Source organism: Mytilus californianus, unplaced genomic scaffold (assembly GCF_021869535.1).
Source record: "Mytilus californianus isolate M0D057914Y unplaced genomic scaffold, xbMytCali1.0.p SCAF_15, whole genome shotgun sequence".
Classification (NCBI taxonomy): domain Eukaryota; kingdom Metazoa; phylum Mollusca; class Bivalvia; order Mytilida; family Mytilidae; genus Mytilus; species Mytilus californianus.
The window spans coordinates 5,476,212-5,502,698 of NW_026262637.1; the positions used below are offsets into that span (position 1 = coordinate 5,476,212).

The window sequence follows — 26,487 nt, forward strand, 5'->3', positions numbered from 1 at the left end:
ATTCATTGTTATTTGAGTATTTTAATTATATTTTTATCTATCCATCTATTTTAGACAATGTATCAACTGTACAGAGTTGCAATGCATCTCAATCCGTCGATCTTCCGTGTGTATATAACTACTTAACAACAAATCTGATACGTTGGATACATTCACGTAATGGCAAGTTCATAAGGGAATTGAATAAAGATTTTGTTGATGAAAACACAAATACTCTTCAATTTTCATTTTGTAATCATGACGATTCTGGAGAATACACTTGCATGCTGTCAACAGACTATTCTTTACTCCCAAGTATTAACAGATCTCTAAATTTGTTAGTTAATGGTAAGTTAGCAGTAGTGCATGTCTGCATTCGTTTTGTCAATCTATCTTGATTACAATTACAAATGCAGTCAAATATTTATAATCAAAACAAAATAAATCATTCAGTCAGATAGTAAAAAAGTAAAACCAAACACTAAGGCAAATTCAAAAAGGAAAAATCCATAAAAACTGACAAAATCAAACGTTATTAACCAACGGAACAAGTGAAATACAACTGTCATATTCTGACTTGGTACATTAATTTAGAGTTTGACCAATGTAATGCATCGAAGAGGAAAATAAGGGGCAACAGAAGTTCGTCGCTGTTCAATATTCCTAAATTCATTTCTAATATACACCAATGAGTAGACTATAAACGATTCTTATCATGTTTTTTTACATTTTCCCTCTGTCTGTCATTTTTTCGAACAACAAATGACAAAAGTAAAACCACAAGATTTTGTTTCCCGAAATTACAAGCCCCGACAATCATAAACGCTTCGAGTACGATTATCCAACTCCGACTCAGAAAACAACCAATTGATACAGGAGTTGGTGCTTTGAGCACAAACTTTGTATACCCGGTACTAAATAAAGTTGTATGACCAAAAGTCCTAGTCAAAATGTGTCCGCTTGCTTACCAACATGACTTCAAAGTTAAAAATAGAGCATAGGGTAACATGCGAGTATTGTCTTGTAAACTAGTAAAGATCGGGAACATTTGACAGTATCAAAAATTTTCTAAATCTGAAGATAAACCAAACAACCATTTACTCCCTCTTGCCTGGGATAGGGTTGTTACAGTACAACATTAGAATAAACTATAAAAACCAGTTGAAAAATGCTTAACTCATCAGATCGAAACAAAGCAGAAAGACATCTAACAAATAGAAAAAAAAAATACCCCCCCCCCCAAAAAAAAAGACCGGACATGGCAGGATATTTATACATCCCCATATAAACATTTACAGTAAACTAACAAAAATACCGAACTCCAAGAAAAATTCGAAACGTAAAGTCCCTTATCAAATGGCGAAATCAAAAGCTCAAACACATATCAAACGAATGCAAACAACTGTTATATTCCTAGATTGGTAAAGGTATTTCCTTATGTAAAAAATGTTGGATTAAACCTGGTTTTATAGCTAGCTAAACCTCTCACTTGTATGACAGTCGCATAAAAAAAAATCCATTTTATAGACAACATTAAAGACAAAAAGACACTAAGTACAGATCTTAGAGTACTCGCAGTTACTGACAGCTAGTTCAAAGCCAATAACAACTAATAAAAAAATCATGCATCCAACACTGAAATATCAATCATAACATATTCTGTAAGTGCCTGTCCCAAGTTAGGAGCCTGTAATTCAGTGGTTGTCGTACGGTGACTATAGTTGTTTATTGTTGTGTCATTTGCTCTCTTGTGGAGAGTTGTCTCATTGGCAATCATACCACATCTTCTTTTTATTATAATTATCCATCGTTTAGAAATTTTCGCACATAACTGACATGTTTACTAATGTTGTGTTTTGAATATGACCTTGAAATTATAATAAATGGAGAGAAGATTCTATTAGCAAACACAATCAGAAAGACAAGATCTACTGGTTAGCCAAAATGGTTAAACTTGTCAGTATAAAATTAAATGTAATATATGAGACGAGTGTTTTCTCCAATATATCTATCGTGAATGAAATCTGTCTAGTCGTTGTTTGTCATAGTGAGACAAAAACAGATTTATCTGCTCTGCTTTACACATTGTTGCTTTTTTTTCTGTGGTACTATTTTTGTCTATGTCTACAAGTATTCAAGTTATAGTACCGTGTTATTTTAGTTATTGACATTTCCCCTAGGCCTGTTATTACCATATAAAAACAACTTTTCCTGTATTTTATCCATGAGAACTTAACAGATAATTTGTAAAGTTAAATCAACCAATTCATTCTATAAAAGTAAAACAAAATATCTCCCTCTTGTATGACAGTTGTTTATAGTTCCATTATATTGACAAAATTAGGTGTGCAACCCAAAGTAATCGTGTCCTCGTCCTAAATATGCATTTGAAGCTTGACGTTAAACAGCCATCCACCCCTCCATCCATTATAATTTGTAAAACTAAAATAATTCTGACTTCTTTAATAGCGATAACTACGTTTTTATAGGTCCTCCTATTGTATTGAATCAGCATACAGAGGACGATGGAGATGATTTAATTTTGTCCGTTGTGTTTTATTCCATCCCATACGATTTCAAAATTCAATGGTTGCTCGGAAACAACAACTTAAATGGAGATCCAGAATACACCATTTCAGTAAACGACATGACGGTTGGAATAAAGCAGTACAATGTGGATGTTATGACTGGTGGATTTATATCAAACTTAACGATTCATAATTTCAAGAGACGCCCGAGCGATGTTTATAGTTGTGAGATGTCTAATTCATATGGATTAGTTGTAGAACAAATTGTTTTAGGACCAGGTAATTTTCAAATATTTTCATAAAGATATGGTCAGTCCATTTTTGAAAAAAGACATTACACGATTAAAAGTGTTTAAATGAAATACATGAATGTGTATTAGATGTGAACAACATGTTGATACTCTAAATTTTAAAATAAGTAAGACGATACCAAGATGATATTCCTACTTTTTAATAAATAAAACATCATCAGTATTTCTCATTAGATAAATCACTGCGCAGAAAACTACAGATTAAACGACATGACCCCATTCCAAAAAGTAATCGTAAAAAGTAAGCAAACCAAACATCAGTAATTAATTGTCAAGTAAACTAGAAAGTCTTAAAATTATAATACTATACTAGATATAGTCAATATAAAGGGGAAAATAGTAAATGTACCTCTCTTATGAAATATTAGACAAACATTTGTAATTTTCATCTTTTTTTTTGTAACAAATAAATGATCAATTATGTGTATGTGTTGCCTTTAGAGTTTATTAATAGATGTATGTATTAAGTTGTAGAACTATAGAAGGGTATAAAGGATATAATATGTTGGTTTTTTTTTAATTATTATTCAGCTAGTTTAGAATTGGAAAGACGGACCTATTGTGACACATCACATAGTATTGAGTTAAAGTGTACTTTAAAATTGGTCGGCGCCACTCCAATCTCCTGGATTCATTCGAACGCTGGAGAAACTATTCGTTCACTCCAAGGCAGGCATGTTAATACCTCAAACATTCTGACTATTCCATTTTGCAATAGTCAAGATACCGGTGATTACACCTGTAGATAGAAAACAGATATACTCGGCCAGACAATAATGGAAATGTCTACAACATTGTCCGTAAGCGGTAAATATTGTTCAAAACATCGTCATCTCTTGCCATTTGCTTCACTCAAACGAAGTTTGTTTACACGTAACATTCTTTTATTAAATATTTATGTGTGTGTGTGTGTGTTTGTGCGTTTTTTGTGTTTGTTTTTTATACAATCTTTTCATTTTATTACTCACTGGGTTGATCAATTTTCTGACAGGACTGTATCTGTCTTTCTTAGTTAAGATTAAAACACAAACTTGATTCAATCCATTATACCAACCTGATCCTTGTTGATTTGATTTAATATTATTTTTTCCATATGCAAAACAAGGTACAAAGTGCTTTTAAATGTTAAATGAATTTGAAAGAACAACACGATTAAAGAATCCTATCAAAAAGTGCATTTGACAGTTAATTGATTTCATTTAATTGGTAATTTTCCCATTTTGCTTACTGCCTATAAAGCAAAAATATGAACTAAAACAATTGCATAAAAGTTCTTTGAACCACACTTTTACAGTCTGTTCGATTACAAATAGCGTGTTAAATAAGAGAAAAAAAAATCAATTATTGTCTATTAACATACACAACCGTATGGTGTTTACATATCTCAGTTGATACGTTATGCTCGTGCATGTTCACACTATACGGACTTCATATACAGGAGTGTGCTCCTTACGCAGAAACTGCTCCCACAGAGTTATGAGGAGAACAGATTAAAAATTACACTCCGTAAATTTTATGGACACCATCACGAATTGGTTGATCTATACGATGTGTCTGTGTCTAAACTAACTAACAACATTTTTACCACGTCTTAGATTGTGGTTTACCAAATATGTCGTCTGGTCTTTTAAGTAACGAACGTGACCTATTCCCGATTATGACTCTTTTGCTGAGTGTGATTTCGCATTGCTATTAGATGTGTATCGGTATTTGTACATCCAACATTCATGTATTCAGTTATGACCTTTTATTTGTAATTCTGATTGGATATTGTTTTATGTCTTATCGTTTGTGGTTTTAATTCTATTTTGTTTTAATTTTCTGTATGAATGTAAAAATAAAGATAATTAATCACGTATAAAAAAGAAGATGTGGTATGATTGCCAATGAGACAACTCTCCACAAGAGACCAAATGACACAGAAATTAACAATTATAGGTAACCGTACGGCCTTGAACAATGAGCAAAGCCCATACCGCATAGTCAGCTACAAAAGGCCCAGAGGTCACAAAAGTAAAACAATTCAAACGAGAAAACTAACGGCTTTATTAATGTACAAAAAAATTAACGAAAAACAAATATGTAACACAGCAACAAACGACAACCACTGAATTACATGCTCCTGATTTGGGACAGGCACATACATACAGAATGTGGCGGGGTTAAACATGTTAGCGGGATCCCCCCCCCCCCTAACCTGGGACAGTGGTGTAACAGTACAACATAAGAACGAACTATAAAAATCAGTTGTAAAAGGCTTAACTCATCAGATGGATACAAATAGAAATACATATAACAAAAACACAGAGTGGACGTGGATGGGTACATCCCAAAAACAAAAAGACACTAAGTACAGATCTGAGAGTACTCGAAGTTACTGACAGATAGTTCAAAGCCAATATCAACTAATAAAAAAAAACATGCATCTAAGACTTAATTATCAATCATTACACATCCAACATCAAATGGATTATGTGTAAAGACGTCATAAACAGTCAGAGAAAAACATGACATTGTGCAATGCCAAGATACAGGAATCGACAGATTGTAGAACGTAGTTCATTTATATGATTTCTAGTTAAGAGCAACTATATGCACAGGATTTATTTGTTTTTACACAGTTTGATTTAGAAGAAAAACCGACATGGTTAGAACATACAAATAATTACACGATTACTAACACAATTCTTTATTAATATTCTTGTAATTGTTAGAAAATACATCAAATAACACCATTACTAACTTAATCCCAATTTTATATTAAATTTTTAGAAATTTACCTGTGACGTCACTTTTTGTGGCGTTGATACATTCGTGTAACGCACAGTTCATAAATTTATTATGCTGTATTTGTGTACTGTCGTTAATTAATTTTAGGTGTTCGTTGTTATTCTGTGGTTTACATGTTGAAATGTACTATTATATTATTTATTTATGTATTTCTCTGCCCCGAGTGTTTATTTGTACTATATTCCTGTAACGTAATGTTATCATTTTAGCGGTATTTTTAACATTGCCATATAAGCGAGATGTTTGGTTAGCCATAAAACCAGGTTCAACCCATCATTTTTTCTTAAAATGTCCTGTACCAAGTCAGGAATAGGGCAGTTATTATCAAATAGTTATCAAATAGTCGGTTTCTATGTATGTTGGCGATTGTTTTTGTAGCAGTTCAATGTTTCTGTTGTTTGGGGTTTTGTAGTTGATGTGTTTCCCTCAGTTTTGGTTTGTGACCCGGATTTTTTTCAGTTAAATCAATTTATTACTATTGAACAGCGGTATACTACTATTGCCTTTATTTGTACCAAAAAGAAACAAACAATCTTGCACATTCTTTTTTCTATTTCAGGTCCACCTTTTGTCATATCACACTCCACTTCAGTCGATGGTAGTGATACGGTTTTTTCTGTAACGTTTTTTTCTAAACCATTTCCAAGTGATCCAAAGTGGTATTATGATAATGAACCAGTTGCATTAGGAACTAAATTTCTACAAACAACAACATATTCTATTGTTCAAATCAGACAACATCGTGTTTTGGTAAACGAAGAAGGTTTCATTAGCAACTTAACTGTACACAAAGCTGAGTATGGACTGTATAAATGCGTGATTCTGAACAGTTTTGGAGAGGTGAACCAATTATTTGTTATTGAACAAGGTAATACAAAGTACATTAATTTATTTACTTGACTAGTTCCTTTATTTCATATGAGGTATACTTCATAATAGCTTCTTAGGAAAAAGAAAAGAAGCTAGCATTACTCTTTGAAAAGTAAAATAACAAAAATACCGAACTCCTTGGAAAATTCAAAACGAAAAGTCTCTTATCAAATAGCAAAATCAAAAGTTCAAACACATCAAATGAATGGAAAACAACTGTCTTGGTACAGCTTTTCCTCATGTAGAAAATAGTGGATTAAAACTTGTTTTGTAGCTAGCAAAACCTTTCACTTGTATGACAGTCGCATATAATTTCATTATATCGACAACAAAACAAACAGACATAAAAGGTGGAACTGTTAAAAATGGGGGTACAGCAGTAAACTTTTTTTATATTGTAGCGGGTGTGTTTAAACAGTAGAAAAAATTATCAGTACATGGTTTTAATTTTGAAAAGTATCTGAATTTTTTAAAGACATAACTTCCTTCTAGCTGTACGTGAGTCAAATGGGGTATCCCTTAGGATGTTCCGTGGAACACAAAAATCAAATGCTTCACTGTTCCGTGTAGCAGAAGTTATAAAGATGATGTTTTCACACCAAATAATTCAAAGTGTTGAGAATATGTTGAATACATCTATACCATTCAACTTGAAATAAAGGATATCACAGACACAATTTAGTCTGCCTGTTGCAATGCATCTTGTCTTATACATAATGATTGTCAATGAGGGTTTGTTGACAACAAAACATCACGATTGAGAAATTATCGCAGCATCCCAATTATGAAGTTTGCTTTACTAAATAGCAACATTTCAGCAGCATACAAAGTATATACTTATCTCCAAGTTGATAAGATATTCCAGAGCCTGCATTTTATATCATGTTTTCCTTATAGAGGGTAAGAGGGTTGTTGCTAAAATGAAAGCTATTTAACCAACAAACATGACCAAGTGTTCCAAGTGGTAACATTGAAATTATCTCAAAGAAAAAAAACGCAATCACGAGTTTGTTGACCGTTATGGAAGGTCTTTTTCGTAGATGAAAATGGATATAAAATTGAGAATGGAAATGGGGAATGTGTCAAAGAGACAACAACCCGACCACAGAACAGACAACAGCAGAAGGCCACCAACAGGTCTTCAATGCAGCGAGAAATTCCCGCACCCGGAGGCGTCCTTCAGCTGGCCCCTAAACAAATATATATACTAGTTCAGTGATAATGAACGTCATACTAAACTCCAAATTGTACACAAGAAACTAAAATTAAAAATAATACAAGACTAACAATGTTCACATTGTCCGAACAAAAATCACACTCTCATTTCCACTAATTTGACATCACCACATGAGGCTTATCACCGAATTTGTACCTCCATGAAAACCACTACGGGTGCTACCTGTTGAGCAGGATCTGCCTTCCCTATCGGAGCATATGGGTTTTGATGGGGTTCTGTTTGTTAAGTCTTTAATCATTTTTTTTTATATGTTGTTTGTCTTTTCGTCGTTTTTCGTTTTTTGCCATTGTATTGTTAGTTTGTCTTCAACTTGTGTGTTTAAACATCCCTTTTTTGGCCTTGCAATTTCCGTTCATTTGATACATCTTAATGAATTTAGTTTTCATCATTATAATAAAGACGGCCAACTGGTTGAAACAGGACATTAACCTATATATCCTTAGTCATAATAATTATGGGAAACCATACTAAACATCATTGTTATACACATATGCACAAAGAGGGACGAAAGATACCAGAGGGACAGTCAAACTCATTTGTAGATACCTATATTTTGGCTTGTCATGGTATTATTTGCCTCTGACTGTTAATAACGTTTTTACACTAAATCGATTGGATCCATTGGATGTTGGTGTATATTGCTTGATATTCTATTCTTAGATTCATGATTTTGTTAATAGATGTTATTGGCTTTGAACTAGCTGTCAGTGACTGCGAGACCTCTCAGATCTGTACTTTGTGTCTTTATTGTTGTGAGTGATGTACAAGTACCCGGCCAAAATGTACTCCGTGTTTTTGTTAGATGTATTTCTATTTGTATCCATCTGATGAGTTAAGCCTTTTTCAACTGACTTTTATAGTTCGTTCTTATGTTGTACTGTTACACCACTGTCCCAGGTTAGGGGAGGGTTGGGATCCCGCTAACATGTGTAGCCCCACCAACAATTTGTCTGTGTCCTAACTTACTTGCGGCATAATTTCGCAGTTCTTAATCTTTACATTCTAGAACACTAGTATTTTCAGTTAAATTATCGATTGTGTCTAATTTCAAATTGTAACAATGCGGGCAATGTATGCATAGCAGAAGAGACTGACACTGCTGATCAACCCGGTCTCGCTCCTTTTGGATTTCATGCCATTCCCTCAGTTTTCGTTTTTTTAACTTGATTTGCCGTCCTTTTCGATTGATAAGACTTAAAAAATGGGTAAACTACAATAGCCTTAATTTAGTAAAGAATTATTTCGAAGTCTAATTCCACGTTACATGTCATATCTAGAAATTAATATCAAATATTTTTGTTATAATTTGCAAACAGAAGGCCTGAGCACACGTATATTTGGGTTAACCTCAGCACATGTTGTACCTTCACCAAGGCAGATTATCTGAGTGATGTCTGTCTTAAGCCTTGTATGTCTTTTTACATTGATTAATCAGTTGTAGGTGGTTGGTGTATTATGTTGTACTGTAAAATTAATTTAGGTAAGACTTGTAATTCTTCTTGGTGTAATGATATTGTTAGGGCTGGAGCTTCATTTAAGGAAACAAAATAAGTTCAGACAAGATGTATACCATCGGTTGCTATAATGCAATAATGACTATTTGTATCCCATATCTAGAGAAGAAAATGCGTTTACGTACATAAGAAAATGACATGATAGATTCCTGAAATGATGCTTCATATGAAAGATAATGCGAATACAATCCTTCACGTTCTTTATATATTGTATTAAACGTTTTGAGACAAGCACTTACAATCTTGCAATTATATGAAATGTACATGATCTTGAGTGACATTTTCATTTTTTGAACGATTAAATTCCATCCAGAAATAAAATAAAGACAATGTTTATGCTATATTTTAGAACAGAATAAATTCACAATCAGCACCTCCGAAGCCACAACATCACCAGATTCTACAGGAAACAGTGTGACTGTGATAATTGCAATATGCTCAACAGTATTTGGGGTAGCCATAGTTGTTATTTGCATAATTATTCTTATCAGAAGAATTTCATCGAAAATGTCAGGTAATTCTATAAAATGAAAAAGCATCCCATATTGGTCCTTTTGTGCAATATGTATGGTCCGTTGATTTAGGTCTAACATAATCGTCATTTGGAATGCCAGTTTTTTTCATTTCTTATTTCAAACTTTCTCATTCGTTAATGGTTAAGATTGAGAAAAAATACATAAATTGTTTGGTATTAATTTTTGGAATGTCATGGGGGTTCACAAAAGACATTTTCCAATCTGGTCTTGTAAGAAGTCGTATAACGGTTTATTGTTACGGGATTGTAACGAAAGTATGACAACGAGTGTCATGAATGAATCTAACATTGCTACACCTTCTATAGCACACGAGTTCATACCGGTTTGTGTTGTAGTTCCTGCTGCCGATTTTTTTTTTCTGTGAAACGTTTTGTGAACGTTTTTGTTCATCTCTCCCTACCATATTGTTTTTGATATTTCCCGATAGTTTTATCTCCATCTTTTATTATGATGTCGGTTTCAAAGATCATTGTTTATGAACAATTGTTTTCCTTCATTACACAAAATAATCATATTGCCTTTTAAATTTGTTCTGAAATTAGAAGAGATCAATATTTGTGTAAAGACAAACGAATTCAAAAGCTAAATAAAGAAGATAAGTTTTAAATCTTGGTATGCCTTGTCGACATACAATTAGTGTTTAAAGGTTTAAATTAGAATTTTGTTAAACAATATTTTTACGTTGTTAGTATGGACATATGACATTTTATAAAAGTACCGGTAGAGTTTAGAATATCCTATGATTAATCTTTAGATGAAATGTTTTAACGAAACATAAAACTGACATCATTGGCACTCATACCACATCTTCCTATATCTATATGCAATTTTCAGGTAATTTTTAATAGTAAATGATGTATATTTATGGGTATAATAAAAGCTGAATAACTATGTTGAACAGAGGAGAAAAGTATAAGTGATTGTAATCGACTTTAAATATCACAATTACCAGATTGTTTTCCGCTATAAAAAAGACAAGCATTCGCCTTATTGTCATTTATACTGATAAATTAAACATTTTCACAATCAATAAAAAAAATTAATTTCACACTGTTTTGTTTGCAAATTAATCAAGACTAGTTTTTTATTACAAAATAATTTGTAATAACAGTATCAAAGCATTGAATCGAAAACCTTACCAATTAACTTGCAATACTTCTTAAAGTAGTAATAATTATACTTATTGATTGTTAAAAAATTTCACACCGAAGGTATAAAAGGCCAAAAAAAATGGATTCAATTCAAGTACTAAAGTGGAATTCGACCTATAATTACTTTTCGTATTTGTGAACATGTGCTTCAAAAAAATCTAGGTTATCACTTTTGACGTGAGTAATCATTTTGCATAGATAATCAGCTCTGGTCTGATAAAGCAAAGTAGGTAATTGTCGTCCTGTGTACCATTAAATATTAGTCTGGGTTCTTTAACTTAATAAAATTGTACCCAGATTGATTTCTTTTTGTGTACTAATAGCCTATGTAACTTGCAAGAAAAACAGTACCAATATTATTGCAAAGTTTTGCCTAATTATAAGTTTTGATTGATTTCAGGTAATTCTAAGCCTCTTTTGTAAGTAATACCACCCTTGATTTCCCCTATAAGTCTTTGTTAAATTGGCACTATTCAAAAGATTGTGCAGAATTTATCTTTGTTTCAGATAAAGAAAAAAATAGCAAAGTTATATCCTGTCCAACACTACAGACACTATTTTACATACATTTCATCGCATAGAATAGGATTAAACGCCTTCTTAAAGGAATTTATTGGTGTATAAACTCGACCAATTCATTCCCAAACAAATAAAAGTCCGAATGACTTTTATGATATGTTTGTGAGTGACTTGGTCCAGTTTATACATAAAAAGGCGTTTAATTATTTACTTCTAAATTATTTTCAAAATGTGATATTCTATTATCTACCACATTCATACATTTATTTAAATAAAAATCAAGAGATTTTTTATCAGATTTTTCCCGCTTACACCAATTTTTACAAAACGAGGAAAGAGCATCTTCGGTGACCTGACGACACTGTTTCCAATCTATTTTAGATGGAGGACGATAATTTGGTCCTTTTTTCAAAAAGTTTTTAACCTCTCTGTCCTGGACGATATCGAGGTCCCCCGTAATAACATGGCCATAGGGAACATATCTAAACTTCGACGATTCACAATTTCATGTTAAAGGAGTATTATTTTCTACATTGACATCTGATGTTACGGGCGTATAATTAAAAATTTAACTTCTGCTGGGTTTTTTGTATGTGTATGAAATAATAGGTGGTTCTGTGCTATCAAAATAGGGAGGTATGACGTTTTGAACGGTAGAGTCATTATATATACTAGATCAGTTAATATATTTAATTTTTAGAAAATGACGTTTATGATCTTCAGGTTTGTCGATACGCGGGAACAGCCTATGGTGGCAAAAAGCTGTAATTATACGCGAATATTCATACAGCGGACTGAAGAAAGAGATGGTGTCACACTCCTTGAAAATATCATGTAATTTATTAATTGGTATTTGACCCAGTTTACATAATAATTGATGCCTACCATTGATTTTAACTATAGATAGGAGATTACCAAGTGTATAATTTATACGATGTTTAATTCGTTGATTTCGATTGATACGCTTACCATGAGACCTATTATTTCGTTGTCTTTTATCCATAATATTCATGATATCAATATAAGAAATTGTAGATATGTTCCCTTGTCCAAGTATATTGTCATTTAGACCCAGGAGATACGCTGTTTGAAGTCGTTTAAACCAAGACAGTTCGATAATTTTACGGGAATCTTCAAACTGTTTATGCGATTGCCCTTGTTGTTTCTGGATCGTTTCGAGCGGTTGAAATCTAATAAATTTAATATTGTGGTTGTGTTTACCTAAATGTTGATAAATCATGCTTTTGAATTTCTTAGGTTTTCGGACGCGGTATAGATGTTCCTGTGTTCGTTTAAAAAACTCCCGTCCTGTTTGTCCTACATATTGTATACCACACTTTGGCTTTGTTCATGTAACCAGATAAATGAGGCTTTGGGCTCTCATGTAATGTCATAGGAAAAGGAAAGCGAAAAAGCTCTCCTCTTCACTGTTGACCTTACAGTATTATCAGAAGATAATTTAGATCAGGTTTGTCATTTTCTGGCATTGCACGGAAATATTTGTGGATATCCACGTGCGTTTTTATTGAATAATCTGGCTGCAGCAGCATTGCCACCTTTGACGCAATTATAAAAAGTGCTGAATTTAGATGGGGAATTTGGATTGACGGTGGTTGAATTAATATTTGGAATGAGGTTTTTAGAGCACGTGAATATTAGTAAATTTATATATACTGATGTGTTGAACAAATTTCTCGTATGCAAATGTCAATTAAAATATTGTTCCCTCAAATTATTATAAAATTAAAACGCCTTTTTTAAAGGAATTTATTGGTGTATAAACTCGACCAATTCACTCACAAACAAATAAAAGTCCGAATGACTTTTATGATATGTTTGTGAGTGACTTGGTCCAGTTTATACACCAATAAATTCCTTTAAAAAGGCGTTGAATCCTTATAATTCCTTGCAATTGGAGATAAGGAATTTAATTTCCCCACTCGTAACCTCTGTCACACGTAAATTGTATATTTTTGTCATTGAATTGGCCTGGCGAATGAATTTATTTTTTGGTCAACGCAAAAATAAAATTCTCCATGAAATTTGCTATCTGATAAAAAATAAACTACAAAAGTGTCTTATAATCATTTAAATGAATGTTATGTGTTTATTTTCAAATTTAACGATGAACGCGAAGAAAAAAATAGATATTTTAACGTCGCCGCCATCTTGTTTACATTGATTACAAAAAGTAGTTCGGTCAACGTCATCTATCGGAAAATAAATAACGTCAAGAGCCACTCGCGGAAGTCGACTCGACCAATCATATAGACGCATTCCCTAATATGCAAATCATATAAGAATTATACAAGAATATAATGTTATTTAACATTGTTTGCAAGAGAAAAGAACAAGTTACTGCGAGCAACCAAACCTATATTATAGTTTTTCTGATTTATATGAAGGAATTTAGTAAAGAAAAACTTAAAATTCGGACGAGCATGGCGAGGGAGAATTGAAGCTAAAGTATCCATGTAACCTCAAGTTTCCAAAATATCTTATCGAAACACTAAATACAAATTAAATGTTACTTAAAAGCACCAAAGCTACATGTTTATGACTCATACATTTGCTTCTGCAGGTAAAACTTCCTACAACTGTCAAATTCAAGGGAATATTTTTTTCAACCCTTTTTCGTTTGAAACCGGATGTGACGTACTATGATTTCGTGGTTTTACGCCTTTAACATTTTTGTTATGATTGCCAAGACACAAGTGTGGGTTCAGCATCAAAAAAGTTATTACCAAAAGCTCCCAAAATCTAGTACTTTTCCTAACATGAAACTTACCCAGTGTACTTTCCTATCAAGATAAATGGTTTTACTCTTAAATGAATTCATTATAGTATTGCACATCCCTTCTTTTAAGGTAATTTTCTATACAAAGCACAAAAATGTCGGCATTAACCTCAGAAGCTAACAAAACCTTAAACAGACTTATTCAGGAGGGTCATTAAATATGGCATATTTTGATATTTATACTGATTCACTCATTGGGGGGGGGGGGGGGGGGGACTTTGCATCGGAAATAAACACATTTATTCTAAAACTAGTTGTTGGCCTGGTACGGATTATGTTCTTCTCATACATTTTATGATGGTATAACAAGGTTTAATCCACCATTTTCCACATAATAAAATGCCTGTACCAAGTCAGGAATATGACAGTTGTTATCCATTCGTGTAATGTGTTTCAGCTTTTGATTTTGTCATTTGATAAGGGACTTTCCGTTTCCGTTCGGATTTCAGTATTAATTTTTTATTACTTTTTATGATACTAAACCCCTTACTGGAGGGATTGTGCTTGATTTTCATAGGATGAAGACATAATCTTTAAACAGTTTAATTGAGGTCTGGAGCTGGAATGTCAGTAACTGCTAGTAGTCCTTTGTTAATTTAATTATCATCGTCATTTTGCTTAGTTTCGTTTGTTACCTATTCTGACATCGGACTCGGACTTCTTTTGAACTGAGTTATACTGTGCGTATTGCTGTGTTTGTTTATTCTACAATGGCTAGAGGTATAGGGGGAGGTTTGAGATCTCACAAAACATTTTTAACCCCGCCGCATTTTTGCGCCTGTCCCAAGTCAGGAGCCTCTTGCCTTTGTTAGTCTTGTATGTTTTTTAAATCTTATATAAAAAAGAAGATGTGGTGTGATTGCCAATGAGACAATTATTCATAAGAGACCAAATGACACAACTATAGGTCACCATACGGCCTTAATCAATGAGCCGTTCATTTATATGTTTAGGAGTTTAGTGTGACGTCCATTTTCACTGATCTAGTACACTTTTTGTTAAGGAGCCAGTGAAGCCCGCCTCCGGGGGCTGGATTTTCTCGCTGAGTTGAAGACCCATTGGTGGCCTTCGGCTGTTTTTTGCACTTTGGTCGGGTTGTTGTCTCTTTGACACATTCCCCATTTCGATTCTCAATTTTATCATAGTGCTGAAAATGACATGAAATCACATTTTTATTCATGGCTTCTCATTTAAATGATTTTCGTAGATACTAGCCTCTTCTAATATGTTGAAAAATTTTCACTTATAGAAAATAAAAGGATATGGAGTAAATGTAAATTGGACACAATCACAAACAATACATAGAAAAAATAAAAACTTATCAATGAACAGGGCTTTTATTCCTGTTATGTGTTTTTAACATAAAAATACAATCTAACAATAACAATGCTTTCCAAAAGGCAGTAACTATTGAAATTCCGTACATCTTCTCGCCTTCGGCTTGTTCTGTGCACCACATTTCTTTTGAACACAATCAATCGCCTATGCGTACTTTTTAAATTCCGTAACAGCTTCAAATTTCGTAAGGTTCCGTTCATATGGAGGTAATAGGAAAAAGAAGTTGACTCGGAATGTTATACTTGTAAATCATGAAATCTAATTAGTTTGAAACGATTACTGGTTGTTTAGAGGCATCACAATTTAGAACAGTTTGGGAAGCATTTCAAACCTTTTGAATTCCATGTTTAATATTCAGAATCCATGACGAAGCCATTGTCGAACTTACGTCATGCATCAAATGTCGTTATATAAGTATTTAACTTTTAATATTTTAGCCTAAACTTTTAGATTGGGTAAAACCGAAAAAAGTGAAATATTGGTTTATTCACATGCACCTGTTGATTTGCACAGTATAAAGTAAAATCACAAAAATACTGAACTCCGAGGAAAATTCAAATGGAAAGTCCCTAATCAAATGGCAAAATCTAAAGCTCAAACACATCAAACGAATGGACAACAACTGTCATATTCCTGACTTGGTACAGGCATTTTCTTATGTAGAAAATGGTGGATTGAACCTGGTTTTATAGCTAGCTAAACCTCTCACTTGTATGCCAGTCGTATAAAATTCCATTATATTGACAACGATGTGTGAACAAAACAAACAGACATAATAGGTAAAAATGTCAAAAAAGGGGTACAGCAGTCAACGTTGTGTTATTATCTCAATCACTATAAAAACAAACAGATATATATACAAACATTTACCATGACACAATAACACAATGACGGGATGTATAAGTACAGAGCCACGTCACGTGCAAGAAAGAAACACAAAAACGCACACAGACAAAGCACATCAACAAAAACGAAAGACAAGAGTACAGAAATTATCAAAGAACAATAACACGATGACGGGATGTATAAGTACAGAGCCACGTCATATGTAACCAAGAAACACAAAAAGGCGTACAGAAATAGCATATTAGCAAAAATGAAAGACAAGAATACAAAAATTATCATAGAACAATAACACAATGACGGGATGTTTAAGTACAGAGCCACGTCAAATGGATACCACCAAAAGAACAGATTAAACAGTAAAAGCAATATTAATAAAGACAAATAAAAGAATAATATAACACGTCGTTAAGATGATAAACAACGTCAGTACCCATAATCTATACTTCAAGACCATCGTGTATTATCTGTGAAGTTGATACGGAATATTTATCAGCAAGGTCTTGGTACCTTCCGATGAACGTTTTTAGAAAAAGGACGAGACGTTCTTTGACATACCCCTGGTTCATCAACTTTCTGCTCAGACACTGGTGACGTTTTACAAAGTCTGAGTAGTTATTGCATGCTTTTGAGTACCGAATAAGTTGGGAAATGTATATCCCATTTGCAGGTGAAGTTGGTATATTACTACTAAGGTGGAAGAAATGGATAATTTCAAAATTAAAATCGTCTCGTTTGTTATAGATTCTGGTACTGAGATGACCGTGTATGTCAAATTCGAGGTTAAGTATAAAAATGAGGCGGAGGAAGCCGTGTCTGTTGTTTCTTTAATTTCTAGTTCTGGGGGATATATTAATGGAACCCAATCATAAAAGTTTGGACTGTTAATGGAAAGAACATCATCAATATATCTGAATGTGAAATTAAATGACCTGGCTTCTTTGATCTTCTTGTTTTTGACAAGTGTCTGAAGGAACTCCGATTCATATGAAAATAAGAAGAGGTCGGCAAGGAGAGGCGTACTGTTCGTTCCCATAGGAATTCCGACAATTTTTTGAAAAAGTCTACCTCCAAATTCAACAAATATGTTGTCAATATAAAAACTCCAGCATACTGATCACTTGTTCCTCTGTGTAACATGTTTTACCTTTTTGTTCACTATTAACAAAATATGCCGTAAGGTATCCCAAAGTAATAAATTTATAACGTATGCTACCATTTTTATGTTGAAAAGCATTGTGGATTATTTCTTTTAGACGATTTTTCAATTTCACATAGGGAATGGTGGTATACAGGGTTGAAAAATCAACAGTTATGATAGAACTAATTTCAGAAAAAGATCGAGATTTAAAATTATCCAGAATTTCTTTAGAGTTTGTTAGAATCCACATATGGCTAATACCACTACGCGAGTAAACAGACTCACAGTGTTTCTGAAAACCCTCTTTCACTGCAGACAGAATTTTTGTCAATCTAATGGACAATTCTTTAGTTGAACATGCAAATGAGCCGGCAATGTAACGTTGTTTTACGAAATTTTGTGAAGTTAGGTATCCAATAAGATAAGTCCTCCAATTTGTTGTTCAATGTAATATTCATTGAAGCCATGAAGGACTTATGATTCGCCAAAATCTCATCCATGTCAAATGATATGTTTTTGTATGTGGGATTACGTGAGTGCTCATTTATTCCTAATTCTTTACAAGACACTCGTAGTAGTACGATTTACATACAAAGACAATATTATTTGAAACTTTGTCCGCAGGAACAACAACATACTTATCGTGAAGAAATAATAGACATTTCACAGCCTCTTTGTCTCTGAAAACGGACTTTGGTCGATTATTCACACAGTTTTTCAACCTATGAATGCGACGTTTTATCATAGACCTGATTGTTTTGACCCATTCTGACAAAGTGTCCAGTTCAACTTTTTCTCGTTTAGCCCATGCTCTGGCGTCAGCCTCAATGGAATCCATAATTATTTTGAGGTTATGGCTCCAATTGATGTGTAGGGGTTCTCCAAACTTAGAACCATAAGATATCACCTTTCGGAGATTTTCATGTTGAATTATGTTTAGATCCCCAGTAATAACATATGACCAGAGGGGTTGTAAATATAAGGCGAGTGGGAACAGTCACATGTCAGAGGGTTTTAAAGGTATTGTTCTAAATCAAGGTCCTGCAATGCTTGTTTATAGTTAAATACTCTGGGTGCAATGGTTTTGGTGTAACTGTATGATACAATAGGAACAGACTGATTTTGAAAATAAAGTGGAATTTTAGATGTTACATCCTTGTGATGTAGAACGTTGCAGATGTTGATTGCATCAATTCTTCTATTGGTTAACTGAACAGGTTACATTAGGTCGATGGTAATGTTTTTGCCCATGCCTACGTTGTTGTCGTAAGGTAGTATTGAATAAGCTCATTACATTAACATCACTGCATGCTGGATTTGACAAATTGCCTACTCCTTTGACATTATCATTGCAACCCAATGGCATTGCAGTACCTAGTTCCCTTATCCAGAAATTTTCTCTATCTTTTCGGAAAGGAGTACTTAGTATAGAACTATTTGTGTGCTGATAAATTTTCTCGATGATGCGTACTTTCATAGATAAAGAGGGATCATGGTTCGGTTGATTAAAATGGTTATAAAGAACCCTGAATTGCGGATCTTTATTATCAGACCGGTGTTGATTCATCCTTTTACGCAAAGTTTGTCGAGTTTCACCAACATAAAGTAGTCCACACAAAGTACATTCAATTCCATACACGACATTGTCCGTGGAACAGTCCAGAGGCTCAAAAGATTTAGTATAATATGTTTTTCCTGTCAAGTTACTGGTAAAATCAGAAGTCGTGATTAACATATTCCATGTCCTACACGCGCTCCTTTTTTTTATGTTTACAAGAAGAAATGATAGGTGTTGATTCACTTGCAGCAGGTGTCTTTAAACAGTCGAAAATATTAAAGCAACATGTTTTTAATTTATGAAAAGTATCTGATTTTTTAAAGTAGTAATTACATTCTGGCTGAACATACGTCAAATCAGGGGTATCCAAGAGGATATTCCGTGGAACACATAAATCGAATGCTAAAGTGTTCCGTGTAGCAGAAGAAGTAGTATTTTATCATACTTAGTAATGTCGTAAGCTTGACGAATACACAACAAATATAAAGTGTTAGATTTGACCCAACAGTGAAGCAAAACCACTTCCTTTCTAAATCGGGAAAAACATGATAGTACAAAAAAATGGTAGCAAATTATTACATCAATGTGCTAGTACAGCCCTGCGACTGGTTAATACACATTTGAAGGCTTACCAGAAATATATTTTTTTACATTCCATAGTACCAAGACTGTTGGAAGCATTTCTTTTTACATCATTGTTAACATGTACTCGTGGTCATTGCTACGACACAATTGTTCTTAAGCAGTTTAACAAACAAATCTAAATTGATTGCATAGAGCTATTTCAGATGGATTTGGCTAATTTGTAGGTCCCTTTTTGCTATATAGCTCCACAGCTGTTTTGGTCCTTAAAGATCCTTTGCTTTCAATTATTCGCCTATATGATGGTAAATCCAGAAAAGCTCTTTGAACGCATTAAAGTTATAACGTGTTATATACATTGTTTTCAATACTTGACAATTGATATACCTTTCTTTTGCAGACAGATATAATTCTACAATGCAAACACGGTAGGTTAAATTTAGTCACCTGTATCATAATTATGCTTCGTATGGTAACTAAATTAAAAAAAAAAAACGAAAAAAAAACAAAAAAAACTCAGTATTAATATTATACATTATGGTTAGAATGCGAACAGATAAACAAATTAATTTACATTTGAATTTTGAAAAGCAGTTTTAAACAAAAGAATATTTAGGCAAAAAGTAGACGCGTGTATAAATAACGATGAATGTTTACTAGAAGACTCCTTTGATAGTTGCAATATCTTGTATCCTTTAAAACAATAGTAAAACCTTGAATAAGTTCTAACTGCATCGGGATGGTTAGCTAGCATGTTTTCAGAACGATTAAAAGATAACGTTTAAATAAGATGATGTGGAAGGTTGACTGAAATCTCTATTACACATTTCATGGTCACCATAACAAATTTATTGACCGATATGAGATGTGAGCTTCTCAACTAACTGTTATTTTTTCTTCTCTTTTATTCGATCTTAGACACCACGATACTCAAAACGTAGCCTGTTATTGAATTTTACAGATTGATTGGGACTTTTTCAATCTAATTAAAATTGTAATGAATGATGATACTGTGTAGCAGAATAAGCAGTATAAAATTATTTTGTCAACATAAACAATATATCATCATTTGAGATTTCCTGTATTTATTTATTCATTATGAATGTAAGGTTTAAGATTGTGTTCTGACTTTTTAAACTTTTTAAAAATATTGTTGTCATTTATAAGCAACCAAAGTCGTTTAGTTCAAAATTATACTATTGAATGGGTGGAGTGTTTGCCTGGCAATAAAAACGGAGATATTAAAACCTTCAACATGAGAATTTAGAACACTTACGTTAGTGATTGAATATTTGAAAGCATAGCTGTACATTTGTTTCTCTGTCTTTGTTTCATAAAATGATGCAGACGCTATTTTACAAACTAAAAACCTACCATGTGTCCAAATCGGTGTCGTGATAACATGTAGATGTTCAAAGCACACAAAGGAATACGGTAACAATCATGGGAACGGTTAAGTTGTATAAGTATATAAGAGTTGACACAGTCGCAGTATAGAAAAAGAAATAGATATTAATCCAATTATGGACCTTGCGTGTTTTAAATTTCATACCAAGATTACTATGATATTTTATGACAATGAAATAATAAAATGCAACAGAAAAGAATTCAATAGAACACTGAATAGTGAGTGCATGCATATGATATGGAAGAGAAAAGTTAATAGGAGAAACAATCATTAAATATATAAGGATTATTCCCCTTTGAACAGTATCTAATAATCTTTAAAAACATGTTGTTCCGATTTGGAAAAAAGGATGCCTTAACTGTTTAAAAAGAAAGGTAGTTTTCTCCCATGTACACGCAGCAACCAATTACTAAATATATATGTATATAATATTTTAATTGCAAGAACTGGAGTAGCAACTTTACAAATTTGAAATGTCAATATTACGTATATGAAAATATAAAATAGATGTGTACAACGTTGTGTAATGGCAATCGTGAACAAATCACCGGATGTATTATTAGAGGGGTATACAAAGACGAAATTTAACATCCTATTATCTATAAAACAGAATGAGAGGAAAGCAAACTCCTTCAACATACCCTCCCTTATATGTTTTTAAAACCTGAATTAGATAGCTAATATAGCTTGAGGGAGACGAAAGCCTTGCAAACCATATACCCTTTGTGGGTCAGACAAAAGTGTAGACGGACAGTAGGGAATCAAATGAACCCCGATATTTAGTAATGACGGCTATAAAAAACGACGAAATATTGAAAAACAATTATGCGGAAAACAAAAACAAAAACTGCACGAAACACATTGCAAGCCGTGGGTGAACTCAATTTACTCAGATATGGTATTAATGCTCAATAGACACCAGTAATATCATTTTAGATGAATTCTGTTTTAGAATCGAGTTACACGGCGATAAGGCAAATTATTGAATACCTAATTCTAACCCTACAAAGTACTCTGTATTACATTTTAAGACGAATAAATCATTCGAGCATGTAATTATCTAGCCCTAAAACATGACCAAATATTTCGATATCAACACGATTAGCTGATAAAGAACGATTGCAATTGACGATTATCATACACATAAACTGTACCAAGCGTATAATTAATATGTTTATAACGGTTTTTTTTTTGGTAGAAATGAAGAAAGCACTTATGACACAATCAGTATGTCTACTCGATCAAACAGACCAGATGACCAAGCAGATTATATTGAAGTGTTTTAACTACTCAACATGGTAATATACGCCTTTTACGTTTTGCGTCGTTGTACAACAATTGCTTATGTATGGTCCTAATGTATCAATGTAATCAAGATGTTTTCGTTCTGGGAAAATATCTTGTTATGCAACTTTTTTTTCAATTTTTGAAGCAAATGACACAATTGCAAACGACACAAAAGTTTTTTATCACTTTTTTTTCTGACTTCCAAAATTAAGAATTAGTTATTTAGCTGGGAGAAACTATTTTGACAACTTTAGTTTACACACTTTGGAAAGTTAAACAATCAGATATATTTGATTAGGAAATTATTCCATAAACAAATGATAGTTTATTAAAATGTTTTACTTTTCTTTCTTGATTAATCATTTTTATAATTTATAAACCGTCAGTTTTGCGTATGTTTGCATCCTTATATACTTTCGCGATACATCATGATGTAAAATAAGTACCTTTTGTTTTTCGTTCTTTGTGGTTTTGTGTTTAGTTTTTTTTTTTTACCGACACACAATGTACATATATATTGTATTTGTATTACATGTATCACTATTATATACCTCGGGAATACTATCCTGATCGTTGACCTGTCACGATACTAACAATATTGAAAGAAATATAGCTAGTAACTCCATTTAACGGCCCTGCAAAGTAATTGAAAGTAAATGAATCTTAATAAAAAACTTATATGACATTTTGTAAATGAACATTTAATTTTGGAAATACTTAATCCTCAAAACTTTCGTTTCGATCAATGTGCATTCTTTTTTGTCTGCTTCATACATACTACACATAGAAGTCCATTTTGTATACGTAGCTTGATCAATTTTAACAACATAATGCATATTTCATCGGAAAAAGAATATATATGTCCATTTATTACAATCATTTGCGATAATTTAACTCTGACATACGCGATTCTGAAGTACAATACACGGATAAGATATAACATCCATATGTTTCATTATTATTAACTAACTGATCCTTTGGAGGCAAGTCTTATAATTTAAACTAGCACACATTGGTCACATTCTTCTACAAACAGTATTATAAGTTTGATTTAAATCAAAATATCATTTCTAATTTTAGATATAAAAAGATTAAACATTTCCCAAACCTATATATGTAACTAGCTTATACCGGTTTATTCTTGTTGGTCAGGATACACCCTGTTTGGTCAATAGAATTCTAAATTAATTGTTTGGCATTGCGTATTCTTTTTGCAACTAAAGTATGACTACATTCATTCATTCATTCAAAATCCGGCTTAGTATACAAATGAAAAATATATATATATATAATTGTCGTATTAATATAGAAATCGATAGATCCGAACGATAAAAAATTACATACACTAACCAATGTCCAATGGTATTATAAAGATTGAGGTGACACCAAAAAAAGTTTAAGACAAAAACCGCAAAAAAAACCCAAGTTGAGACGTAAATATGGTAAACATTATAAAATAATATAAGATAAGGGAGATGAAATTGATAATTACAAAACCAAACCCTTTGGATACATTAAACCTCTGCTTAATACTGGACCGACATACTGAGCAGGACTTTAAAGTGTTAGTTCAAAAGGTACCAGGAATACATTCCCCTTCGCATACACATCATTCTTACCAACCTGGAACGACCAATCTTTGCTATTACCCCTATATGTTGCATGCTTAGCGAATAAGTAGCAATTAACAATTTTCAAGTTTATGGTTTGACACTGGAATGAGATCGAATCCACAACTTTCTGCACTATAAACGGACTTGCAAGAACAAGATCACCAAGGCAGTTGTAATTAAGCTTTACATAATGATATACATATTGATGCTGATTATTATCGACGAGAACAAATGTATTAAAATGATTAATGTAAGTTTTTAAAGTTGTGTATACAGTTTTATTTGTGTGTAACAAACTCGTAAACACAATAACTATATACATTAGTATGACGTCCATTTTCACTAAACTAGTGCACATTTTTATTTAGGGCCAGCTGAGGCCAGCCTTCGGGTGCGGGATTTTTTCGCTGCGTTGAAGACCCATTGGTGGCCTTCGGCTGTTTTCTGCTCTTTGGTTGGGTTGTTGTCTCTTTGACATATTTCTAATTTCCATTTTCAATTTTACATGTATCATGCGTTGATTTTCGCAAAGCAGGAGATGCTTGTCCGAACGTGAAACAACGATTTGAACCACATTGTTTGGTTTTCAATACTCTTTAACTTCTAATCAGATTTGGCCTTGTAGTTGTTTTGATTTTAGTACTACAAAAAAGTATTTTGGAGACGAAACGTGCGTCTGGTGTACCAAAAAGTAAAATAACAAAAATACCGAACTCCGAGGAAAATTATAAACGGAAAGTCCGTAGTCAAATGAGAAAATCAAAAGCTCAAACCCATCAAACGAATGGATAACAACTGTCATATTCCTGACTTGGTACAGGTTTTTTCTTATGTAGAAAATGGTGAATTAAACCTGGTTTTATAGATAGATAAGATAGCTGTATAAGACCGGTATCTTTGAAGAGTTTCTACCATGTCGACGAACCTGGTTATTATCAATTTGGAGTTTCTGAAATTATCTTGCTGTGTATATTCTAAATAGGGTTAGGATATTTGAACATCACTTAACTACTGTTTCCTGTAATCATTCACATCTTTATTCAATTAAAATTTACAGATATCCTTTCATTTTATGGTACCATTAAGAGTGAACATTTTGGATTAAGAAGCAACTTAATTGGATGTTATTTTGTTCTTTTATTTGACTTTGTAATACTTTTACTGTTTAGTCTTTTTTTTTGTTTGGTAATATCCATTTCACTTGGCTCGGTACTTATACATTCCGTCATTACCTTTTTGTATTATGGTAATTTTTTGTATTCTTGTCGTTCGTTTTTGCTAATATGCTTTGTATATATGCCTTTTTGTTTTTCTTTGTTGACATTTTCTTTTTATATTGATTAAGATTACACAATGTTGATTGCTGTACCACTATTTTTTACATGTTTACCTATTATGTCGGTTTGTTTTGTTCACACATTGTCGTCAATATAATGGAATTGTTTGCGACTGTCATACAAGTAAGAGGTTAAACTATCTATAAAACCAGATTTAATCCACCATTTTCTACATAAGAAAATGTCTGAACCATGTCAGGAATGTGACCGTTGTTATCCATTTGATTGTGCCATTTGATTAGGGACTTTCCGTTTTGAATTTTCCTGGGAAGTCGGTATTTTTGTTTTCTTACTTTTTAATTATTTTTTATTTGAATACAGCTCGCATCAATTGATATTAAGTATAATGTTTCTCTAATATATTACTTTTGGACGTATACTAAGTCAGACATCATCGAAAACATTTTACCCCTTACCAACTAATAAACCTATCATGTCAATATTCTTGATAAACAAAATAAAACTTACTTAATGTCTTGTTAAATCAATTATTCTTTTTTTTTATTTATAAATTAAAGATATTAATCAATTAAATTAATAGACCACATGACTTCATGTATACTTTTGCAAGGTTCAGTAATCATAAATTATACCAATTGAATAAGTGTATAAAAATGCAGTGTGCAAATTATTTAAAGCGGTTAAAAATATGACTTATTCCAGGAAAAGAAAAAAAAAGGAATAAAAATCTTTGTTGCTTTTTTATATACTTTTAAGGTAATAAGTTTCCTTGAAACCTTATTTCATTTCTAGCCATCGTTTAAAGAGGTAAGACATACACATTACTTATATTATATTAATTAACACTGATATGGTATGATTGAAAACCTATTTTATTTTAGTATGATCAAATGAATTAAACATATCCACTATTTAGTGAAAGAGAAGAAACCCAAGGGGTTATTAAACATATAAAGTAAACGGCAGACATACATAAGCCCAAAAAGACAAAATAGTATACACAAAAACATTATGCATGTATCTAGTATTTAATATTGGTTAATACTAATCTAACTAAAATTGAGGTTTCTGTTAATCATGTAGGGAAAGCGATACTTATAGATTATCGTTGATCATCTCAACAAGATTGATTTTCTCGCTTGAGCCAGTAAGGCGAAAGTGAGAACAGCAATCGAGGTGAGATAACC

General features: G+C 32.6%; 1 protein-coding gene across 1 annotated transcript in view; it reads left to right on the forward strand.

The window, feature by feature from the left end:
- LOC127725253 (leucine-rich repeat-containing protein 4C-like) overlaps positions 1–26,487 on the forward strand; it is an 80,843-nt gene that overhangs the window by 48,688 nt on the left and 5,668 nt on the right. Inside the window, exons 11-17 of the mRNA XM_052232123.1 lie at positions 55–327; positions 2,469–2,786; positions 3,350–3,625; positions 6,168–6,476; positions 9,579–9,743; positions 20,095–20,122; positions 22,301–22,400. Of these exons, the coding sequence (XP_052088083.1) occupies positions 55–327; positions 2,469–2,786; positions 3,350–3,567 (809 nt within the window). The 3' untranslated portion in view covers positions 3,568–3,625; positions 6,168–6,476; positions 9,579–9,743; positions 20,095–20,122; positions 22,301–22,400. The remainder of the gene's footprint in view (positions 1–54; positions 328–2,468; positions 2,787–3,349; positions 3,626–6,167; positions 6,477–9,578; positions 9,744–20,094; positions 20,123–22,300; positions 22,401–26,487) is intronic.